This window comes from Chironomus tepperi, unplaced genomic scaffold (assembly GCF_022539635.2).
Source record: "Chironomus tepperi strain 1889 unplaced genomic scaffold, CSIRO-AGI_Ctep_v1 contig_48, whole genome shotgun sequence".
Lineage (NCBI taxonomy): Eukaryota > Metazoa > Arthropoda > Insecta > Diptera > Chironomidae > Chironomus > Chironomus tepperi.
Genome location: NW_027226170.1, coordinates 1,475,741 through 1,493,163, shown reverse-complemented (window position 1 = coordinate 1,493,163; position 17,423 = coordinate 1,475,741). Strand labels below are relative to the sequence as shown.

The following is a 17,423-nucleotide window of genomic DNA, read 5'->3' as shown; positions in this document are numbered from 1 at the left end:
CCTCCAACAATTTTTTTTTCCCTCCCTATTGTCGCTGTTAATTCCACTCGTGAAATGAAAAACTTTTTAATTTTTCTTATTTTCCACTGTTCAGCACAGCAACTACCGTCATCGTTCGTGTGTCTCTCGAGAGCTTTTCAATTATAAGTATGTGCAATAAAATAAAAAAACTTTTCATATACAAAAAAAAATACTCAGCATTCCACTCGTAATTTATCATTGGAGAGGCAACGGCAGTAACAATGTTAAAGTGCTTCAGTGCTCGGAAAAATACATTTAAACCGCAGACAATAACAATGAGGGTTGAGCATTTTTTTTTCTCCCCATCTTCATTCTTTTGATGAACTTTCAATTGAGTTAAGCTTTACTTTTTGTGCTGTGAGCATTAATCATCGACACTCGACCGACTCGTTCCTATGAATTGGAATTTTTATTTATTTATTTTGGAATGCATTTTTGATTTTATTTTTATATCCTTTTTTAACTGACTGTAATAACTTGTGTGGCATGACAATTGACTGCTGTGCATTTTTTATGTGAAACGATGAATCATTAATTGATTTTTGGCGCATTTTATGGCCACAAAATGATCAACAGGAAGTATTCCTATTTAATTATTTTTTATAGGCAATTATACACGGATATAAAACATCCAGTTGCTTTAAAGTTTTACTTGCAATAAATTCCGAGGATTTTTTTGAATTTTATTAATTTTTAAACGGATTTTTGATGTTCCTGTGAACTACTGCTAATAGTGGACAATAGCCAACGAGCTTAGAAAAGTCAGATCAGAACTAATCAAAAGGCAGTAAATTAAATTTAAATATTGAATTTATTTGACCATATTATTACAGTACCTATATTTTCTAAAGTTCAACATATTTTTTTTATAAAGTAACTAATAAAAATATATTCTAAAATGTCATACTCATGGTATGTTTCTCTTTAGAATGATTAAAAGCTGTAAGCAATGTCTCAAAAATATTAATGTCAAAAAGAGCACAGGAGCATGTAAATCATTGGTGTTTATGAAGAAATTTATAATATTTTAATTAATACAGATCGAGAAGAAAATGGGAGTGGGTCTGACCAGTCTTCCTTCTCCTCCCTGAATACGCCTCTGCTTATTGTTTAAAGCAAACATTAGCCTCAAAATTCCAATATGAACTTGGGTAGCTAATTAAGAGAAGAAAAAGCCCTAAAAGCTCCGTGGAGACACCTTCTTCATTTGTGTCCCCCTAGATGAGAGATTCAGTCTTATAGGAATTGAAATAATGCAAATTGCATGCTTATAAATTCATTAATACAGCTTTGGACCTTAGTTGGGTGATGATATTGACTATGACAAGTAATGAATATGGCCAAAAATAATAATACCAATATTTGTGCGTTATGATTGCATTAAGTGACGAGAAGAAGTTGGCAGGTCAGTTGGTAATTTAATACCAAAACGTAGAGCAGATTGATAGACTGGATGGATTAAAATTATTGTAGATGACAGTAAATACGACAGAACCGATTCTAAAGAATAATTGAAATAAAATTGTTGTTTACTTCCTGTGTTCTTTTCTGTACATAAAGAAACATATATTTTTCAAATTATACAATGTATGTCCTATATTATTATGATAAAATGTTATTGCAAACACTATAATTTTAATGTATTTTAATTAATTTTTTTCTTTCTCTCTGTCATGCCTTGATTTACTCAAAACCAATTTGTTTACGTAAAATGATTGTGACTCATAAAATTTATAGTTTTTTTTTGTTCTAATAAAATAGCTTTTAAATAAAATAAATCATTAAATAACAAAAATGATCTTTGATCATTGATTTACAACACATTCTCTTAGCATCCTCATCATCTTTAAAATTTCGAGTTTCAGTGTTGTCCAAACTATGTGCTATGGCACGCCAATTTTATTTCATACATCTAGATTATTCCTGATTTAATATTCGAGCTGAACAATCCCGTAACATTGATACAATTTTCTAAAAAATCAGTCACATCCTTCATAGGAACTGTTTAATTACTTTCAGAGTTAACTAACGTTAGCCATAAGCCTTCAAAATAAGCTTTCATAGTCATGGAAAGTCATTTCCTCTATTAGCTATTTCCAAAACTTTCCTAATCCATTCCACGAATGTTCGACTCGAATTACAGACAGCTGACAACACTGAGTCCATTCTTACTACACATGTAATATCAATTTAGTTAATAATCCTAACTATATACGAGAATAATAATAATAATTATGATAATAATAAAATTCTTAAAAGTGGCAAAATTTTCTGAAAATCTTCATAACTAAGTTAAAGTGAGAGAAAGAATAGAAAAATATATTTTACTGAATTGAACAATCGACATCGCCATTCTTTGGTAAACATTCAAAGACACATGCAATTGCTTTGGCAATATAAGTCATTGTTCCGAAGCTTCCACTTGGAGCACTGTCATAAAGATGTTGACAAATGTATGCAGCACCACCGCATAACAAATTTCCAGTTGCTGTTGTTTCCTTCGATCCATCCTTAGACTTTGCACAACATAATGTAGCATCGCCAGATACTGCACGTTGATCCTCCAAAAATAGCTGATTTGCTTTATGAACCAAATGCTCAACATAAATTATTCCACCGAGTGAATGTGATACATTATGTTCTGTGACAAGTGTCAGTACCATAAGTGCCTCAACGACTAACTGACGATATTCTGGTTGTGGGATTGTGTTGAGTGCTGTCTCGACTTCCAATGCAAATTTAAGCTCATTTGATGTCATCTCTTGTGTTAAACTTTGTGGCAAAACTCGTCCCTCAATTGCTATTCCTTGACACTGTTTATAGATTAGATATGTGGAAATTAGAGACATAAAATATCCATTAAAAAAATCTTCTTACCCTTTCTAAAACTGTCCAAACTCTTGGATAAAAGTCTCTCGGTACACGATTCAATGCACCATCGAGACGTCGTCGACGCAACCATTGCCCTTGTCTATCATCAATCAATGTTGATGGATCATCTTCTGGATCAGGTCCAAGACCAATTTGACTTCTCTTGCTCACACGACTTGATTTACAGCTAACAATTGAAAAGTTTCCACGTGCAACACTACTAACGGCAAACTCTTTACCGCTTAAAATGTGATGCAAGAGATTCTTCATCTCAAATGGTGACAAGTTGAGCAAATGTTCGGATGCTTGTTCACCATCACATTGTAATGTTCGGGACAATTCCTTTGCCATAACTTGAATGATTAAACCGACACGAAGACGTAACATTTCATGAAATAGTTGCGGTTCCGTACGAATAAACATTGAGAGATAGACTAATAATTCTTGAGTCAACATGGCTGTACTTTCATCATCACCGTATGCTTCATGGATCAATTGACGAAGTTCAGCTTCGGGCAATGGTGCTGTGATTGTAAATTCATTTGTTGGTGGCATTCCGACGGTTACCTAAATTAATTTTTGTGTAAATAAGAAGCAGATATTTGATATCAAGCAATTTTTGTACAGCTTGCTAAAGCACATTTCAGATGTAAATGACATTTCGACTAATTCTCACCTGTTTCTGTCGAACAAGTAAGTCTGTGACTGCCTTTGCTAAATCCTCAACTCTCTTTCCTAACATACCGGCTGTATGACGCACAAGACCCCATAGCTTTTGCTGGCATGCCTTCTCATAAAGGTCTTTGAGTAAATCGCGTACAGTTACAACGCGACCAGAATCTAACATGCCTTGATTTGTAGAATTAGAATGGTTATTGGAGTGATCATCATTTGATGCCAGTTCTGGATGATTTTTTGCATATTTTTTATATATATACATAAGCATAATGGATTGGGCATAGTTTAGGAATTTTTTTATTTTCCCAGTATTATGGTGGTTCCAATATTATGTATGTTAGATTTTATTTTTTTTTTTATGTATTTTTATCATTTTTTTATGAATAGAAAGAAGAAAGAAAAACGACACACAATAAGCTTAATTAATAAAATTAATAATTATAAAGAAAAGAAAAAAATATAAAAAATAAAAAATTGTTAATTTTTGTTGTTGACTTTTGAATTATCACTTAATAGATTGTTTTTTTGTTGATGTGTTGGACCGGACAATGTATATTAAATTACTATAAGAAGTGACCCATGTCATGAGCATTATTAATGATATATATCCCAAAAGAAGTTTATTCATGACATGGAAATGGTGTTAATTATGCTTTTTTTATCGGCATTCTCTATTAAATTTCCCAATTCATACTCTATTACTATTTATGATCTTATACCCATTGTATCAAGGCTTACGTGAGATTTAAACATAAAAAAGTGCTTTAAAAATGAAATTATTTGTTTTTAAACTAAAGATGAAGATAAAATATATAAAAATTGAGGAAGTTTTCATTCTCAAAACCTTTCCAACTAATCCCTTCCTCTTGACTTACATGAAGTTACTTTTTTTTCTTTTATACATAGAGTCATCCTGCAAAAGAACTCTTGTGATTTTAAAATGTATGAAAATAATTTTATATCTCATGCTGATTGTAATGAAAATCTATGATTTTCCTATTTTCCTAGTCTCTCATGACTATGAGACTTTAAAAATAAAAATCTGATAATGCTGTGATGATAAATATATGAACTAGGTTTAAAATATACAATTTCAATCGTTAACGAGAATAATAAAAAGCGCCAATCAAGAAATAAAAAAGGAACTCAAAAATAAAAAATTTTGCTTGAAATCAAAAAAATGCGAAAATAAAAAAAAAGTTATTTTTGATTAATTTAAACAACTGATTTTAATGTTGGAATTGATTGATTGATAGGTCGTTAAGCGCTTTTATGCTGAATGATCCTAAAGCAAATTGAATCTTTAAGCAAATAATATGGCAAATTTATGTAAATGACTATGTACAACAATAATCGTGCACATTTAACGACTTTTGCACATTCAATATCATAAATAGTTTAAAACCGTATGCTCAACACCATTTTGGTGTCAAGCATTAACAACTATACGAAAAGCTTCATTTCAGATAATTCTATGACAACACAAAAAATGCATAATTAATTATTGCCTTATATATCATCAAATGTAAGCTCCTATAACCTTTTGTACGAGATTTAATACATTAACCATTAAATTAATTAGGGTAAAGAATATAATTTTTGTGGTAATATAATTTTTGTGGTATTGACATTTTTTTGGAAATTCTATTTTACACTGCTTTTCATATCCAGAAAGGTAAATAAATTATGAAAGAATGCTATTAAAATGATATATGTTTAGTTTTATGGAGCTTTTACCTTACTATAACTAAGTTTTATCGATCCAAAAATTTACCCTAAAAATTCAAGTTTTTACTACAATTTTCAATTAAATATTTTCTTAAGAAATTATCACTGATTCATTTAGGAAGTGAACTAATATGATAAAACAAACCATATATTTTCACAATAATTAGTAATAAACAGTTAAAGTTAATTAGTTTAACTAAAAAAACACATTTAAAATATGTAAACATTGAATATAATTTTTGTGGTAAAAAAATCTAATTTTTGTGGTATTTTTTCTAAGAGAATTTTTGGTTGATTTTTCCCTAAGGTTGATGCTCCCCTATCTCATTTAAAATTTAAAAATTCGTTAAATTTTTTTCAACTTTTTTTAATTAATTTATCATTTTCCACATGCTTTGCAGACTTAAATTTAACCTTAATTAGTTGAATATAAGCCTGATAATAAATTTAGCCAATCTTCTTGAAGAATTAAGCTACAAATTCTCAATTTATTATTACCACAAAAATTATATTTTTTTACCACAAAAATTATATTTCATACCACAAAAATTATATTCACTAATAAAATCAGTTTTTCACGAAAGCTGTTATTTTAGGATAATGTTTGATTAGCTTTTAGTAAATTTCCTTGTTTCCTGAATATTTTGCCGAAGAAATTGTCCTAAAAGAATTAACACGTGAAAAGTTATGAACTTTTAAAATCTTGAAGATTGAAATTACCACAAAAATTATATTCTTTACCCTAATTTAAAAAAAAAATTGACTACGTACTTTGACCAGCTATTAAAGCCTTTATAGTTAAGCCAATTAAGATTTTTTGGAATGTCTGCAAGTCGAAATTTCGAATTGGATATGACGTGATTTAAGGAAATTTATAAAGTGAAAACCGAAAATGTCTTTTTAAATTTAGTTTAACTGGAAATTATTGGAACTAAATGGAAAGTTCTCAAATATTCTGGAATAAATGGAAGTTTTATTGGAAATTTTGGAAGTTTACAATTGACCAAAACACCAGAGCTTATGGGAAGAATGGAAACTTTCCATTGGAAAGTTAAAAAATATTGGAAAATCTGGAAGGATTGTAATTTAAGGAAGACTGGAATTTATGGACCCAGAAAAAAAAACTCGACAGACACCCAAACTACTCACTTTTTTAACTAATTCTCATTCGTTTGTTAAACTATATGTTAATACTAGATATACAGTATTTCCTCTAAACAATCAACCTCATCAAACATTAAATTAAAAAAATTTTGGCCAATCGAAAATTGATTAAAAATTTTTTTTCGTACCAAAAAAAATGAACAAAAATGGAAGCCGATATTTTTTTGTTTGCCTCAAATTTAAAAAATAAATCAAAAGTATTAGATAATTTTAAGTAAAATATAACGGATAATATAAGGAAGTTTAAATTCAATGTGATATTTACCTGTATTAAAGTCCAATCCTTGTGTGTCCACCAAATATTGCAAGATGTCACCTTGATCTTCAAGATTTTCAGTTTCACGCAACATAGCAAGAAGCTCTTCAACTTCTGTATTCTCAAAATTTGTATCTGAAAGTCCAACACGATGATGACGTGGAAGAATATTAATGCGTGGAACATCTTGTGAAGTCTGAATTTGGACTTTATTTGGTGGTAAGCCTTCTTCAGAGGTTTCAGGACGTGGTGTAACCTCTCGATTTTCGGGGCCTGGCGTCGGCGGTGGAATAGTTGAGGTAGCACTAGAATCTAACCACAATGGTGTTATCGCAACTGATAATCTACGTTCAGTAACATTACCTTCCATTCCCAATGTCTCCGCTATATAGTTAGTAATATAAAATAGTCAAACATAGAGAGAACAGAGAGGTAGAGGATATAGAACATGGATGTATATATTTTGGAATAATTTGTTAAGAGGATATACTCTTATTAGTTCATTGTCTGTATTATTGTGTATCATGTTTTGTGTGTACTGAAAAAAGTGTTGTCGACGAACGTTAATAAGGAATTTACTTACAGTCTACATTAATGGAGCGTGTCTTCTTGATCGCTCCCTTTACAGACATACGACGGCGCAAATTGCGTGGACGCAATGATCCTCCTCTCATCCCGGCTAATGTGTTCTTCTGCGACATCGATCTCAACAAATGTTCATCCAAGTAAGCTTGTACCGCTGGATTCAATTCTATTTAATGTATTTTTGTGTTTTTTAAGGATGTGGAAATGGAAACAGAAAGGGATTTTTTGATTTTTGTTAGTAATTGAAATAAAAATAGATTTAAAATTTATATAAACATTCACAAAGCATCAACTTCCATGTGAAGCATGGAAGAATGTTAAGGATGATCATGGCCACAAATAATCTGCGGATGCTTAATGATAATACTTATTCGTGAACCTGCTAATCGTATGAAATGAACTAGTTTTCATTTATATAACTCACTATCTGGATATCCATCTTCTTGGCTGCCTAAAAAGCTCAAATCCGTGACTGCTGATGTATTCAAAAAATCTCCCAAATTTCCAAGCATCACACGAGTTCCATTGATGTAACCTGACTTTAATTTCTTCATTGTTTGTACCATTGCGAGTGGAATACGATTTTGGTCTATAGGATTTTATTCATGTCCATGGTTCATGAATGAAGAAAGAAGATATTGATTACATTATGATCAAATTAAGTAATAGGTAATTATTGTCTAAAAAATTAAGATTTTTTAAAATTTAACAAAAATTATCGTGGAAATTTATAGAAATGATTAAGGATATAAAGGAGTGATAAATGACAAAGAATAAAATTTGCATGCTCAAAGAATACAAACAAAAGTCCTTAACCAAAAGAAAGGATAGAAAAAGCACAAATAGAAACAAAAGAGTCAATAAAAAGCTATTTACACAAGAAAAGGAATTAAAATACACACATTAAAAAATAGGATTAGAAAGAAAAACAACAAAATAAAGTTCTAAGAATTAGGTGACTACGATGCGTTTTTGCGTTAAACGATTAGTGAGCTCATATGTCAATATAGTCATTTTTACTGTAACATTTCATGATAGACATCATATATTGTTATATTGCTACAAACAGACAATGATCTACGACATTTCGTGGCCAAGATAGGACATGGAACTAATCTTTCAATATGAAGTCCTATTATTAGTAGATCGTTTGTAGACCTTCATTTTCTTATTTTCTCAAATGGATCCTAAATTGGCTTATTTCTTTAAATATGCTCTCGGTCGACTGCTCGTGGATTAGTACAGATAAATTAAGATACTCAATATAGGAACTTTTCTTATTGAGAAACTGTATCAAAATTTTGAAGCAAACAGAAATGACAACTGCCATTTAGTTCCCTGAAGAGCATAACGTATTCACTAGAGAACAAACAGCACATTGATGGCTGAATTCAATCTTTTTTAAGGGCAAATAATATGGTTCGCCGCATTATATCGATCAAGTGCACTTAGACTATCAAGATTGTTCAATCCCGTATGATTTAAGAAACGCGGTACGGGACGGGACGTGAAATTCCCGTTACAATTGTAGTAAAAGTCTATGTGAATTGCAAAATGTTGATAAAACAATGCAGTTCAGTAGTTTGCAGTGACATCATGAAGGTCACCTTCCTGTCAAAAATAGTTAAATATTCCCAATTAAAAATATCACTCGCTTTAATTTTTTCCTATTAGTTAATACTTTTTAACATCCCTTAGCAATACATCATTGTAATCTGTCTGTTCAAACAATTTACGTGTCACAAATGTCCCCGTTCAAAGTGATTAATCACAACAGTCGGAATGGCTATATAAACATATGATTATTTTTGTCGCAAAAATGCTTGTCAAATCGTGAATTTATATACACACAAGTTAAGTCACACATCTATCACCAGAACAACAGTTTTTGTGCAATTAAAATAAAATAAATAAAGAAATACTTGCAAAAAAAAGTGGAGGAATCATCGGACAAATAAAAGTTGTGGAAAAATTAAAGAAGCTAGAAAAATGTTTTTTTAATAAACAAAACAACAGGAACGTTAAAGAAGCCCGAGTAAAGCTCATTGTGCTGGGTATACTTTTTTTTTCTGTTTGTGTATAAAGAATGAATAATTTTTTATTTTGTGTGCATGATCTTGATGATTTATTTTTTTTTTGTTTTATTTGGCAAGGTTCAATGATTATTTAGAGTAACTCGAGGAAATCGCGGATGTCTCACAATTTCCTCAAGTGAATTTATTTTCAGCTTTAAATTTGCATAAATTTTGATCAGGAGCAGAAAGGTTTTGTAGGAGAATTTAAAGCATTGTCAGTAGCTAGGATGATATTTCATGGATGTTATGTTAGCAGTCAGATAATGTTCAGAACTCTTTTGGTTGGCAGCATTTTTACCCTAGTGACACAAATGATAAAGGCTCCGCCACGGAACTTTAAGGGCTCCGCTAAAGAAGTTTAGCATTTATTAAAACCAAATAAAAGTCGCTGATTTTTGGCAGCAATATGACCATGTGTCATTTGTGTCACTCGGGTTAGTCTATTAGGCTTGTGTCAATTTCACTTAAAGTTGTGTTGAAAACAGCTCAATTCAAAATAATTCTTGCAAAAACCCATGACTATTAACGCCATTTTTTGATAATTTTAAAAATATGAGTTACATGTTATAGATCAGTGGTGGGCAACTTTTTATTTTTTAAGGCACTTCTTGTTGATAAGCCAAGACCAAAAACCGAAAACGGTTCACGGCATTTCCAAAAAATTTTTGACGTCACACTGGTTGCGCACCACTGTTAAAGATCGATTAGAAAGCTTAATTCTTCGCATTATCATTCATAGTATCAATATTTTCAGTCAATTCTAATAAATTCAATTGGACAATAAGAGAATTCGTTTTTGGTATATCTAGGTAGGTGATGTCTGAGACACATACATTTGGCACAGTATTATATCGGATTCAGCAATGGTTTTAACTTGAGGATATCAGACCTAATTTTTTAACGTATTTGTAAAAAACTCAGACCTTTCCAATTCATTTTAAATTTAGAAAAACCCTTTGTTGCTGTAATAATTTTACGATCCAAATGCCCCACATCTCAATCTTTTAAATTTAGCTTTCATTGGAAACATTCAGTCACATGAAACATCTCTGAATCATTCGATTTATTTTTGGATTTGTTTGGTCCCAATTCTTTATTAATTGGGTTTGACACCGCTTTTTTTACTGGATGTCTTAAAGCATATTTATATAGTTAGCTAAGACATCACTCTATTCTAATTAAAACACAATAGCTTTGATACAGCTAAAATCTATAATGAGTGCTAAATTCAAGATCCATTGACACTCCCTGAGTTCTATTCTAAACATATAATCAGCCAACACCAAATTACATCAAAATGGTAATCAGCAGCTAAACAAAATTTTCTGCTCCTTGATCGATAAAAAATTTCACAGCATTAAAATATATATATAAGGTATAAAAAAATCAATAAAGGAAAATTTATATAAAAAAAAGAGAAATGGAATGAAGGAATGGAAGGATGTGTGATGATGGCTTACCTAACAAGAATGAGTGAATCGTTAAAACGTGTAAAGGTCTACCCAACGTGTGCGACCAACTTTGGGCCAAAAATGCTAGATTGTTTGTAAAATTACTCGCAAGAAGGTCGGGATCTCGTGTTGTATAGTACTCATCATAATCAATATTCTTTTAATTTTGAATTTTAAGAATGGTATTTTTTGTGGAGGGGTCACAATATATGTATAGATATATATAAAAAAAAGTTGGTAAAATAAAAAAAATAAGCAAAAATTTTTATATGGTTAAAAAAGTTGATGAAATATGAAATAATTTTGATGCTAAATTTAGGTAGTTATAGAAGATATATCCAATATAGTTTTCCAATTAATTTGATGATTGCTTAAAATATTGTTCCACCAATTAGTCCACCAATTCCACTTGAATATTGCAATTTTCAATTTCTCTACAATTTCATTCCTTATGAAATCCGACAACCGACTTTACAGATTATTAGCTACAGTTACAAAATATCATTCCATATTATTAAATGCAATAAAATACACAAAAAAACAATAAGATTTCAAAATTGTCAGGTTCTCTGTGACTTGTGTTGTGGAAAAATCATTTCAATCTAACTAAAAGTATGAATCCTTTACGTCTAGATAAGAAAACAACTCTACATTTGTCAGATAACATCGAAATGTGAAGAAAGTACTCAAGTATGAATTTTGAGATATTGCTTATCCATTAAGGAAGATTGAATGCTTTTGGATTGAAATTTATTATTGGTAATATGATAAGTTTGAGGATATTCGATTTCTTTTATTGAAATACGAGAACTTTTTTCGAGATAATAAATAAAAATGCTAGAGACAAATGGAGCCAAATCTTGATGTATCTACTCATAATTTTTGTTTTAAATGTTGGCAATTAAATTTCTACGAGAAATAATGCTTTCGAAGTCAAGTAACAGATATGAAAGTCAAGCAAGATTATTCCTTATTCTGCTTAATTTCTGATTAGTGAAATTTTTAGCAGTAGCAGTCAAATAGTATTAGAAAATAGGGACGTAGTCATGGGATAGTTTTTCGGGTCCAACCCAACCCCTTTGACAAAAAATTTCAAAATCTCAATTTGTGAGGTTTTTTTGAGAAAAAACTGCAAAAATTTGAAAAACTTCTGTACGTCCCTGTTGTGAAGGTTAATTGCTGGTTATTAATTTTAAAAAATATTTTTTAATTATTATTTGGTTAGCAAAACAGCAGAAAGCAGTTACTTGACCCCAAGAGACAAGGAGTAGCTCATAAAACTGGGCATAATCATTTTAGTCTTATCCTTGTAACAATTAAGAATGAATTTGAAAGGACAACAGGCGCAGCCGAGATTGCAGTTAACTGCACGACAGTGATCGTAATTTTAAAAATTCTACATCCAAAGTCTTCTTATTTTCCGAGTTTTTGAATATAAATTGTCGGCCTGAATTCCTTACAATTTTGTTTGCAAAAAATAGAAGATTTCCAATTTTAAAATCGAATTTGGGTCAAAATTTGATGGAAAATCTTTCAAATTTGAGGTGAGCAACTTATGGTCTTATTATCTCTCAAATTCTTTTCAAATTTCAATGGGCATGCTCATTGTCTGTCTGAGGAAGCCTAACTCAAATTTCCTCAAATACCAAGAATATCTCAAAAAAAGTAATTTCAATCCAAATGCATCCAAATCACAATGACAACCAAAAAAATTTCATAATTTTTTAAAGTGAAATAATTTTTCACGTCTATAACAAAAAAAAAAATTAATATCAATATAGTTTGTCTTTCGCATGCAATTTAAATTAAAGAACAAAAAAAAAAAAATATTAAAACTATAATAAAAAGAAATGTTGAGACAATGAAGGAGGGAAGTTTTTCATCTCAATGAATGAAATTAATTTTGCATTTCAAAGCAAGAAAACTTTTTTTTCCTGTTTTAATTTCATTCAATGACCTAAGCTGTGATTTTTTTTCATCTTTCCTTTCTTATGTACAAAAATTTTCATCTTTTTTTTGTTGAATTTCGAGGAAGCGAATATGTGGGAGGGAGGAAGAAGAAGAAGTTGGAAGACATAAGGAAAAGTGAATGCCTTGAATTTCATGAATTTTCTGTTGATGGTTAAATTGGATTCGTTTAAGGTGGTAATTTCATGAATAATTCCATATTTAATGGAGCACGGGATTTTATTCAATATAATAATATAGCGTTAAAGTTTTGGGGGGAGGTAGAGTAAGGAATGAAGAAAGAAATTGTGTATATATTTTTGTATTTATTTATACAAACAACATCAGCAAAAGAAAAAGTGAATCCATTGAAGGTTTTCTGCTTCATTTTGAATGGAAATGTTAAGTGAATTTGACATGCTATTTTTCCTCACAAACTGGCAGCCAACTAACTGTCACAAATTGCGTTTGCCATATTGATTGTTCACAAATAAAAGTTTTTCATTTTCTCCTCCTATAATTTCATTTATTCTTGTTGTTAAGAAGTGACAGCACGCTTGAAAGCATCAGTCAATCAGTTAAGAGCAATCGAACAACAAAAGGTTAGGAAAATTCATGAATTTACAAAGGCTATGTGAGTAATCACGCGACTATCACATTTCATTGTCTTATTTTCTTGTGGGTTGAGGCATGTCACATGTGAGAAGAATTTCCTTTTAGGGGTCATCTGTTAATGACGTCCATCATGATCTGGATGTAATTGAAATCTTTACGTAATTCAGTCAAATTATTGCCTTTGAAATTGCAAGCTAAATTACATCATGGAATAAATTTGTAGGGACGTCATTAGCAAACAACCCCATTTTTCAAAAAAATGTACAATTTTTCCGTTGATTTGTTAGTGAAAATGTTTTGTACGAAGAAATTTACTTAATGAAATTTGTTTGTCTACTAATTAAGATGCTCATTTTCATCAAGGTTTTCATTTCAATTTTTTCCCACATCTCGTGACAAAAAATAGAAATGAAACAAAGCTAATGAAAATGAGCCGAGAGTCAAAAATAATAAAATAATATAAAATTAAATATAATTTTACATAAATTTGATGCTAACCTAATTGAATATCTTTCAATACCAGCGTAATTAGTGGTCTGCCGAGCAGGTTCTGCCAAGCGGACTTTAGAAAACTGATTTCCCCTTTTAAAATGTCAATCATCAATTCGTTATCGGATGCTATATAAAACCTTGTTAAATCGGAAAACTATAAAATATTGTTGTTGATTTACTATTGTATACTACTGATTGTTTTGTTCTCAATAATAAACCTTTCATTATTAATTTGATTTGCTAATCATATTTCTGAATTGTCGCTTGGTTAGTTAAATTAACGTCATGTTCAATAAATAAAACATGAATCAATCTTTCAGCGCATTTTTGCCGTACAAATACAAACATTTAGCCAGTTTGGTTAAACATTTATGGCAATTGAAAAGTATTGAATTTTGAAATAACGATAATTTTAGATTCGAATTTATTGGAAATTTTTGGAAGACTTCCAGATAAAATCAGGAATTTTACGGAAATTTCCAGACAAAATTTGGAATTTTGTTTAAAAAAAAAAGGATTCCAAATTTAATATTATTAAATTTTGAAATTTGCATGGATGAATGATTAATAATGTTAAAAATTATGTGGATATGGATTAATGGAAATTTAGAATGCATAGATGTACGGTAAAAATGCGCTCTAATCACCATCATGCGAGTATACCAAGTATCGAGATCGCTTCCATTGAATATATATGACTGTATAATTAATGGTCAAAAAATTATTAACCAGTTTAAAATGAAAGTAATGGAATGTTACGTACGAAAAAGAAGCGATCTCATGATGAATAGCAATCATAAAAATAAATTGAAATTCACTTTGTAGATGATGTCACGTTCCGATATAAGCAACTTTATCATCTACATATAGCGTCATAATTTTACGATAGAATATTGCACCAGTCAAAACATTAAACTTCCTTGATGATAAATTAAGAAGCTTTATGAGTATCATCAATTTATATTTCGGAATTCTGAAAACTTTTTTTTCTCTTCCTTTTTAACTTCATTTATTTTTCCCTTACACTGTCTCTCAGTTGCTCTATCCGAAACGTGACTTCGTCTAAAAGTTAGTACATCATTCGTTTCATTTTATGAACTTTTCTCGTATATGTCCAGTTCATTGATGTACTCAGTGAACCAGTTTATATAGAGATATTAATTCCGTCCATAATCCGAAACTTTTCTAATTATTTTTTTTTCCATTTTCATATTTCGTTATTTACTTGCGGTGTGAATGCGAAAATCCTGTCCTTTAATGAATACAATTTACTTGTACTCAATATACCAACATCTCTTGATTTACGACCAGTCAATCCAAGTTTTTTATTACGTCCTAAATAGGTGTAAAGATGACTTAATACACGTGCTGGTTGAACTTCAATTGGCGCAACCTCTGCAACAGTTTGGACATTAAATCCATGATCAGCAAGTTTATTACGAATTTCATCATCTTCTGCCAATATAACAACTTGGACGACGACCTAATAAATAGAATATTTAGTGTTAAAAGTTTGTTCCATAAATTTTTATAGCAATTGAACTTTAACGACATTTTTAAATTTAAATTTTCATTGGAATATTTCCAGATTTTTTGGAAGTTTCCAATAATTATTGAAATATTTTGATACTTACATCAGGTTTCTTTTGTGCTCCGAGACGTCTATTTAGTGGATCAAGTTCACCGACTGCTAGAAATCCTTCTTGAAGCAACTTTCCCAAAATATATAGCGACTGAGCCCATAAAAATGGTGTCTGAAATATTTACAACATTATAGCATAAATCCAACTAGATTAATGTAATTAGTTACCCGTCCAATTGGTTGTCTTTGACTGGATCCTGGATGTTTATATTCATTGTTTACACTGTCGTGGGGGACAGTGTAGAGCTCAGGAACAAGTTTCATGCCTTCTTCAGTTTTCACCATAATGTCCTCCAATTTTGCGACATATTCTGAGACGCTGTTTTTGTCACCATGAAATGCATGATTGAGAATGAGATAACAAAAGAAGAGCGGCCATTCACACTCAATATTCTCAAACATACGCAATTCCCAACGTTCATAGTATAATCGTGAACAATCTTCTCTCGGTGTTTTATATCCGTCACGTAAAAATCTTTTGCAGCCATATCGACCTTGGAGACGTTGAACGATTGCGTCTCGTGTTTCTTCAATTAATGCTGGATCGTCGACAGCAAAAGCAGGAAAACCAATGATTGAAAGCAATCCAGAATCCAATTCTTTACTATTGGATTCACGAGGTAGCATTGATTGTAAAACAGCTTGACATTTATGTGCTTCATCGGCTAAAACATGAATAACGGAAGCGGGACCACCACGAGCGCCAAACAAATCTAATTCATTTACAGCTTCAAGTGCTGCTTTAGCCATACCAATAGAACTGGCATTTAACTCAGGCTGTCCATGATTAGATTTATCACCTCTTTCCCAAATACCATAATCTGGAATACAGTAAGCACTTTCAATGTAGAATACAAGATTCTGGATGAATGACACTTCGTCAAGAGAGAAAACAATTTGCAATCCTGATGCAGTCATTTGTGCAAGAATTAAAAGATACAATGAAATTGCGTCTATCTGCAAATGACCCCATTCATCATCACGTACAACGACCTGTCCATTTTTGCTTGAATATTTAGCATGCAATGAGTCTAGTGGATTTTGTGTTATTTTAAATCGTTCAACTTTCTCCTTTTGCCTCATCATTGCCATTAATAGGCCACGCATTAATTTGACACAACTTTGCTCTAATTCATAAGCCTTTGCTCTGTCTTCATCTTGATCAGCAATTTTCTTATATGCCATAGAAAGACCCCAGACAGCCAAAATACAATAGACATTATCACGAATCTGTATGAGCAAGTTGAAAAGAGAAACAAATTAATTTAAAATGATTATTCAGACCTTGAAGATTAATGTCAAAGTTCTTCTTCTATTTTTTTATGTTACCCAAGCATGATGATTTGCAGGACTCGCTGGAAACAATCCTGTGACAGGCTGTTGATGTGTCATTATCAGACGATGTACAATTCGCTGGTAGTAATCCAGCCGAACGCCAGAATTCGATCTTGAACGCATTTTGAATGTTCTTGGATCTTATTTTTTTTACTTTTCTTTTTCTAATTTTTCTTAATACGCAATTAATTTCTTAGTTTTTCACCTAAATTTCGCTATATTCCTTTAATATTTTCTCACTATCATAATTCGAGAAGGTTAAACCTTAATATACATGATATAAGTTTTTTAATTAGCACAAATACTACAAATAAAACCAAAAATAATCTTAGTGAAAAATTAAAAGGTAGCGAAAATTTTCAGTTCTAATGTCATCTGAATGTCGAATGATCAATGACTGAATTATGGGATGGCACACAAACTTCCTATTCTCTCAAATATCTTGCACTGCTTCACTACTCTTCACTGTATTTTGATTTCATACTATTGGATCTCACATTTGATTCACTTTTCTCTATTTAATTATGCTGTTTTCCACATTAAATTAATTATTTTTATTTATG

General features: G+C 30.8%; 1 protein-coding gene across 1 annotated transcript; it reads right to left on the bottom strand.

Moving 5' to 3' along the window:
- Positions 1-1,519: 1,519 nt before the first annotated feature.
- LOC139099973 (probable phosphorylase b kinase regulatory subunit alpha) lies at positions 1,520-17,222 on the bottom strand. Its single transcript, XM_070652530.1, has 11 exons — positions 16,855-17,222; positions 15,694-16,755; positions 15,518-15,637; positions 15,109-15,366; positions 10,839-10,986; positions 7,728-7,892; positions 7,302-7,469; positions 6,728-7,102; positions 3,569-3,741; positions 2,899-3,459; positions 1,520-2,834 (listed from the first exon to the last, which is right to left on the bottom strand). The coding sequence occupies exons 1-11, from the start codon at positions 16,981-16,983 to the stop codon at positions 2,346-2,348; spliced, it is 3,648 nt and encodes a 1,215-aa protein (XP_070508631.1). The 5' UTR covers positions 16,984-17,222; the 3' UTR covers positions 1,520-2,345.
- Between the last annotated feature and the right edge of the window lie 201 nt (positions 17,223-17,423).